The sequence below is a fragment of the Notolepis coatsorum genome (genome assembly GCF_963971535.1).
Source record: "Notolepis coatsorum genome assembly, chromosome: 1".
In the NCBI taxonomy this organism is placed as follows: domain Eukaryota; kingdom Metazoa; phylum Chordata; class Actinopteri; order Aulopiformes; family Paralepididae; genus Notolepis; species Notolepis coatsorum.
In genome coordinates, this window is record NC_140165.1 from 151,730,701 (window position 1) to 151,738,829 (window position 8,129).

Below are 8,129 nucleotides of genomic sequence, written 5' to 3' on the forward strand. Positions count from 1 at the left end.
CTTTTGCTCTGCTTTGTACTTTATGACTATGTAGAAACTCTGGGAATTGGATATATCAGCTTTTATGAGTTCTTATTTGTACTTCTTCCAGTAGTATTACTACTTACACTTGTATTATACTGGAGGTAAAGGAAGCCGTTCGGATGTTCCGACAGACAAGGCGCATGGTCTCTTCCGTGCCAGGAGGATATTTAAAGGTTCGTTGTCTAGAGGATTCAGACACCATACGGTGTATTAAGAGCCTTATATCCGAAAGCTGTTCCACCCGCTTACACTCCCCTGGCCAGGGATATCATGACTAATCTCAAACTAGAAAAGATCAGATTAATGGGTGCCCTTCAGAACTTTTTAAAGACATTTTATTGCATTTGTAGAGCAATTAGATGGGCTGTTATTATCTCAAGTGAGGTGAGCACGTTCTACTTTTTTCACCTGTTATTAGACTGAACATCCAGCGGAACCACTTGACACTTAACTCTGGCAACAGTTGATTCAGGCCACAGCTGCACTCTAGCTACCCCCACCCATTTTGTGTTGTCCTTTTGTGCTGGTTTGTTTGTTTGTTTGTGTGTCCCTTTGCGTCTTTTGTTTGTTTTTTTATTCTCTTTGGTTTGCTTCAATCTGTACTATTTTTGTAATGTTTTATTTAGTTTTATGTCTAATTTATGGATGTACCAAATTCCAACGTGCATACCGGTACATACACTGTACAGATATACAGTTATATTGATAGCGGATGTATCCAATGAAACTCAATAAAAAAAATGTATAACACTTTGAAAGAAAGTATTCAATATAGATTTATAGACAACTATTTGACCATATATTATATGGTTTTTTCCACCAAAAGAGGGATCAATAGGGGTTAAATACCGACTGGGTCGAGACAGTTCGAGAGTTAAATAGTAGTGCATTCCAGGGCGGAGGTGTTGCATTGGACGCTAAATGACTTAAGGTAATCAGCTGAATGAACAAGGTATTAATGGGGAGGTGGCATTGAGGAAAGGAGTAGCTGAGTCCAAGTTTACCTTCCCAGAATACAGGGCTTATGAGAAGAAGACGTCACTGGAGTTAGATGGTATATATACTACCTCTGCAAGAAGAACAATGCAACAGTTTGCATCACTCAAGTCTGTCTTCCGTGCACGTTGTGTAAAATCAGAAGTTCCTTTAGAACACTGTGACGGTCCGAAGCTCAATCATGTTGGCATCCAGGGCGTTACTGACAAAACAATCAGCAGCTATACTCTCTCGTCAGCCTGCCTGCTTTGTACACCATGGAGACTATGGAAACTGGGGGAATACCAATATTGCAGTGGTAAGTGGGGTATCGCAACAACTTCTAGCAAAATGGGTAGAAAAATACTGTAGCCCGTTTTGACTTAGTACAAAAAAGGCTGTAGTCTGATTTGTTAGTCACTCACTCTTTAACACTACATTTGTATCTATTTATTACAAAACTATTTGCACTACATCCATACCTAATTTTAGCATTTAAAAAGTTTGCATTTTGTACCTCATTGTTTGCATTTTGTACTTTAGGTACTTTGTACTTTAGTTTGTATCTTGTATATTTTGCATAGTGTTTGGATTTTATTCTTTTTACCTTTTTACATTAACCACATTCTCATACAGAACCAAGCACTTCACTGTAATGTACATGTACTTTATATGTGACATAAAACAAAACTTGAACTTGAAACTAATTTCAGGTGTTATCAGGATGTGGCTGGTCGGATGGTACTGACGTCCACGAGGCAGTGTAGTGAGTATGATTCCCGCCCACCTCAGAATGGGAATTTCTCTTCATGCTAAATACATTACATTTCACGTTGAGGAAGTATTATGATCTACAACTTATTTCTTCAGCACCTTCTATCACCTGAGCCGCAATGGTGCAAAATTCCAGATATTCGCCCCGAATCAGCAGCAGATGCATGTGATGGACCACTTGAAAAAGCAACCTGCATCTGGAGAGAACCGGTATGCTCATTAGGATATGAAGAGTTAATTTGCAAAAACAGATACAAGCCATTCTTAAAATGAATGAATTAAATTAACATTAATTTGAAAAACAAAACATGATTTAGTATAATACAAATATAAATACATAAAAAGATATATATTTAAATAAATTAGAAATATATATAATGAAAGGACAATAAGGATAATACTATATAATAAAATGATAATACATAACGCTTTGAACAGTTTTAGCAAATTAACTCTTCATATATTCATATACTACATTTCAAATGGAAAGGTGATGAGTTTGACGTTGTATTTCCATGTTGATGCTGCTCATACACCTGTGACATGACTTACACAAAGACAGTATTTACCAATATTTTTGGCCGTCACATAGGAACATGATGATGGAGTCGGCCCGGTTCACTCACGGACAAGGGATGATGCAAATGCAGGACCTGTCCAAACTGGATGTCAACAGCTTTGACGCTGTAATCTTCCCCGGAGGACATGGCATCACCAAGAATCTGTGAGGAGACAGTGGGGAGCCTGGAATAGCGTTACAACAGTGATTTTCAAACTTTGTTTCCGAATTTTTTTAACTGGTTTGGCAGATTATTGTGTTGGCTAAGCTAATTGACCATAATCATATGGCGACCATTTTGCTCTTATGCCATGCAGAGGTTGGGTAACTTGGGTTCCTTTCCACCCTGTTTCCACCCTGTTTCCACCTTGAATCTGGTCAATTGGACAACATTTCTCTTGCTTTTAAATGACTAAACCACTATAGTCTACAGTGTTTTATTCAACATGACTGTTTTTCAATGGACTTTTTCAGATTCCAGAGAATAATTTGGGGGACCCATTTTTATCTTCCCAAGATCCCACATGTAGGTCCTGACCTACACTTTGAAAATCACTGTTGTATGCCTAGAGCTTGTAAAAGAGATAGCATAGAATAAGTGGTAGCAGGACAGTAATGCAATAACTCAACTTTGCAGATCCACCTTTACGAAGGATGGCAAAGACTTCAAGGTCCAAAGTGATGTGGAAAGAGTCCTCAAGGACTTCCATCGTTTACGCAAGCCTATTGGGTATGTATTGCTTACTGTTCTTCATTTAATTCTCTTCACATCCAGAGTGCAGTAGCCTATGTCCTAACTGAAATAGGTTTGGAACAACATACCTTTTCACTGTGACCAGGTAGCAGTAGCAGCTAGTATGACTCGGGTCAGTCTGTTGGTCATTTAACAAGCGCAAAATTGCAATAGCTGCCCATTGTCACGCCCCCTTTCAGCCAATCAGCATGAACATGAACACACACTTGACCTCCATGCCCAATTTCAACCTCCTAGAGCGAAACCTGTGGTTGCTAGAGGGCGAGGACATTTGTCGACCGACCGACCAACCAACCAAACAACCCACCAGTGACAGTAACCTATGGAGCTGCTGGTCTCAGCTAAAAAAAAACTAAAATCTTGAATTCGTATAATGCGGCAAAAACGGTAGTCGGTTGAGGTCCGATGGACCTGCAGAAATGTCCCTGCCCTGGCCACCAGAGGGTTTGATTGATTGAAAATTTTATTAACAGATTGCAGAATGGGTACAATACAGTACAGCTCAATACACACAATTGTTAAGGGGATGCAGACCAGAGAAAGACTTTCGTCTTGTTTACATCAGGGTCCCCCATTTTCAATTCATCATAACATACGACATACATGACATACAGATAGACAGTACTGCTACATCTATACATTTATGACATACCAGATTTACAAATACAGTATTGTTTGTGATACAAAAAGAGTTAAAAAAGAGAGTATATCAAATCAAATCAAATTTATTTGTAAGGCCCGACAACACACGTTAATGTCCCCATGGGCCGTACACTTCTTCTTTAAACAAGTCAAGAAGAAACATCATAATAAGTCAAGAACAAAACAAAAACACCATAAGGTCCAAAAAATATTAAAAAAATGCAAAAAAAAAAAAAAAATGCAACACTCCCAGACATACCCCACGCGAAGGTAAGGAAAAACTCACTAATCAATAGGAGGGGGTTAGAGAGTTCCCATGTTTGTAGTGGTCGGAGATGGAGCAATAAATACAAGTAGTGAGCATATGCATACATGGTGACAGTAGAATCATAGAATATAAGAAAATTGTGAAGACAGAGACAGAGGTTAAAAGGTTCTCCCATGTCTGCAGAAAAGCAGACAAGGGAGCAAATAGACATCCTAACTAAACTAAACAGATTAATCTAAGGGTCAGGCCCCGACCAGGTGAGATCAGGGTAGGTTGAAGGAGAGAGAGAAAAGATGGGTCTTAAGCAGGGATTTAAAAGCTTCGACAGAGCAGGCGCCCCTGACGACGGCAGGTAATTTGTTCCACAGGTAGGGAGCGCGGTAGACAAAGGCTCTGTGGCCGGCGGATTTCTTTTTAACCCTAGGAATCAATAGAAGCCCTGCATTTTGTGAGCGCAGAGCACGAGCGGGCGAGTATCGAGAGATGAGATCGGATAGATAGAGTACATTGGAGGTGGGTTGGGGGGATGGGTAGGCGGGGTGGGGGTAACTGTACATTGGATTATCGACGAAACCTTACTTGGTCCAAGAAGAGGGTCTCGTGTATTACTGGGTTAGGACATTTACTGTACATTGGAGGGGGTTGGGTTACGGGGGCCAGTTTCGAATTGCAGTCTCCCGTAGGTGCTCCTTGAGAGTGGTTTTAAAAGTGGGTACTAGTGATTCACATTCCTTTACAGCTGTGGGTAGGGCGTTCCACATTGATGTGGCATAATTGCGAAACGTGTTTAGTCCCTTGTTTGAGCCGAATCTGGGTTTAACATGATTTGTGGAGCTCCCTCTGGTGTTGTGGTCGTGGTATTCACTGACCTTTGGGAAGTATTTTGACATGTTGTACTGTCGAAGGCCTTTTGTAGGTCCAGCATGACCATGCCGCAGTATTTGCTCGCGTCCACCTCTTGTTTGATGTGGTCGTTCAAATAGAGAAGGCATGTGTCAGTGGAGTGGGATGTTCTGAAGCCAGATTGGAATTAGAAGATTAGATTTGTTTCCGCAAGGTACTTTTCGACCTGTTCGTATAAAAAAATGTCCATGACTTTCGAGATGGAGGTAAGAATAGAAACAGGGTGGTAGTTGCCTGGATCTAATTTGCTGCCCTTTTTGTGCAGGGGGGTTACTCTCGCAATTTTGAAGTCTTTGGGTACGTGTCCCTGTTTTATGGAGAGGTTCATTATGTGTGTGATGACTGGGGTGATGGCGGCTGATGGCGGCTGCTGAGTCTCTGAGGACTTTGGAGGGGATGTTGTCATGGCCAGTGGCCTTGTTAGGTTGGAGGGCGCTCAGTTCTTTGAGTACCTCAGCTGTTGTTACCAAGGGTGCCTCTGAGCCAAGAAGCTAAATCTTGAATGCGGATTCTAGGAAGGACCAGTCGACGTGGGGTCAACAGGGTTGCAGAAGACATGGGGTCCAACAGGAACGCACAGCCCAGACTGCCACCATTAAGCTGGCAAGAAAAGTCTTAACTGCATATACATATTATATTGTAACTTGGGGTAGGAAGGGCCTATTGGCACAAGGTCAACTGCATACAGATTGTCCAATGGGAACCGCAGGAATGTGCCAGCCAGTGGCCACTGAGCAAGGAAGAAGGTACATAAAGTGGTCACAGCTATTTTTCATTCAAGATGTGTCTCTCTTTAAGTTTATATACCTCAGTGTGCTAAGCACAAGGTATATATGTGTGTGTTTCTGTCTGTGCCATTCTAGTTTATAGAACGTTCATTAGTCATGATCTCATATGATAAGCTCCATTGTATATGCTCCTGTCCCCTGGTCTAGTATGGCCAGCATGGCTCCTATGTTGGCTTGTCGTGTGCTGCCCAGCATTGAAGTGACCATGGGCTATGAGAAGGATGAGAACAGCCGCTGGGGGAACTGGCCTCACACAAACATGGTGCAAGTTGTAAAGAGCATGGGCGCTCGCCACAATGTCCGTGAACCATACATATCCTTTAAAACATCTCTTCTTGCCATTTCATACTCATTAACAATGTCCTTCTCAACACAATCCATGCTATACTTCATACTGGATACAACTCCTTCTTAGTTAGCCACACAACGAATGTAAATGCAAAAACATTCAAACATACTCAAAAATATACCTAAAGTAAATTGTCGAGTAGGTTTCAAGACCTTTTGTACTGAAGAGTGGGCCCATTACGAGCTGTCGGTATTCAGTATGAAGGACAGCATGGATTGTGCTGAGAAAGGACTGTACTACTCATTGACAACATAATTGGTAAGTAGGAAATATGGCAAGGGGTAAAACATTCTGAACTAACCCTTTATAGACACCATGAAACAGCATTGTGAGTATGTTTGGCTTTCATGGTTTGACTTGTGTCTGAATGTAAAGGGTGCTCTGCAGAATTTAAAGTGCCAATCTCGAAGATCACCATTTAAATAAATATCTGTTAAGTTACTGTTGATTGCCGAATGAGGTAACACAATGGTGAATGAGTGGCATATGGCCCACTGATGAAAGTCCTTGCCTGTGCATCATTACCAAGTATTATGAACTTGGTGTCTGTGGCAACATTCCTGGGATCTTACTTAAAATATGTAAATAAAGTACTAATCGACCACAGGGAAAAAGGTACATAAGTAATGTATTTATGTATTGTATTGAAAATGTTTTGGACTTTTGCCAATACAAAACGTCACATGTAACATGTGAATATATTACTTATGTCTATACTTTATGTATCTTTTGTCCTGTGGTCGATTAGTTTACGTTTTCTGATAAGACAGTGAAATGGAGATCTTGGAGATTGGCACTTTAACCTTTTCACTACCACACTATAGAAGGTTAACCTTCTGTAATGTGGTAGTGAAAAGTTAACCTTCTGTAGTGTGGTAGTGAAAGGTTAACCTTCTGTAGTGTGGTAGTGAAATCGTTAACCTTCTGTAGTGTGGTAGTGAAAGGTTAACCTTCTGTAGTGTGGTAGTGAAAGGGTTAACCTTCTGTAGTGTGGTTGTGAAAGGGTTAATCCTTTGTAGTGTGGTAGTGAAAGGGTTAACATCAGGAGGGTCTTTGATGTTAGCCTCCACTGTTGAGGACTAGTAGGAATAAGGCTTTATTTGATTAATGGGAATAACATTTGATATAGTCAGTGGTGGGAAGTGGTGTTATTTTATAACAAATTATAAGAATGCGCTCAGTAGAGTGCAGACCTCCGTCAAGGCCTAAAAATCTCCCCACTTTGCTGTTACTTGCCAGTCTCAACAGACCCAGGCTATACATACAGTGGTGCTAGAGGAAAAGTCTCAGGGTCTCCAAAATCAACAGGTTTCGTGAATATTCACAGCAAAATGAAAAATACAATAACATACAGTATATATAATGTATATCATTAGGCCAAACCGAGAACAAGATATCTCTTGCATGCAAGTAATGGCCATATTGCCGTAAATCTGCTGTGCACATTCATGACCCCAAGGCCAAACCTTCCATTTTCAAATTAGCGTTATCTCCTGACTCATTAGTCATATAGTCACAAATTCTGCTGTTAATATGACCCCTAGAGGGAGAAACCTTGTAATTCTGGTGACCCTGTGACCTTTCCTCTTGTGCCACCATAGGATTCATAGCTTGGGTCTGTTGACACTGGTAATATCAGCAACATTTCTTCTGTCATCTACGTAGTACAATGTTGCATGTAAAAGTAATGGCAAAGTGGGGAGATTGTTAGGCCTTGGCAGAGGTCTTCAATCTAATGCATGCATTCTTAATTCATGTCTGTTTGTTTGTCCAAAAGTAATTTCTACATTGACCTTGACTGTTTGTATCACGAAGTCTATGTGGACGAGAAGAACAAAGTGATCAGCACCCCGACATTTATGTGGGAGACCGAGTACCACTATCATTATATATTTGATGGTATTGGCAATATGGTCAAACATGTCATGCGTATGTCAACCAAACAATAAAAGCGGTACCAATGAACCTGGATAAGGAATGCAGAATATTAAGGTTAATGGTGCTTTAAAGGTAGAATCTGTCATCAAACAGCGACCTCTAGGCAAAAGAGCTCCGCTTGGTATATCACTTTGTTTACATGTTTTGTTTTGGTC

At 40.8% G+C, this 8,129-nt stretch overlaps 1 protein-coding gene across 1 annotated transcript; it reads left to right on the forward strand.

Annotated features, from left to right (window-relative positions):
* Positions 1-1,201: 1,201 nt before the first annotated feature.
* gatd3l (glutamine amidotransferase class 1 domain containing 3, like) lies at positions 1,202-7,985 on the forward strand (the record flags this gene model as incomplete). Its single annotated transcript, XM_084307861.1, has 7 exons — positions 1,202-1,318; positions 1,713-1,765; positions 1,870-1,983; positions 2,366-2,497; positions 2,970-3,062; positions 5,835-5,989; positions 7,852-7,985. The coding sequence occupies 7 exons, from the start codon at positions 1,202-1,204 to the stop codon at positions 7,983-7,985; spliced, it is 798 nt and encodes a 265-aa protein (XP_084163987.1).
* Positions 7,986-8,129: the final 144 nt, after the last annotated feature.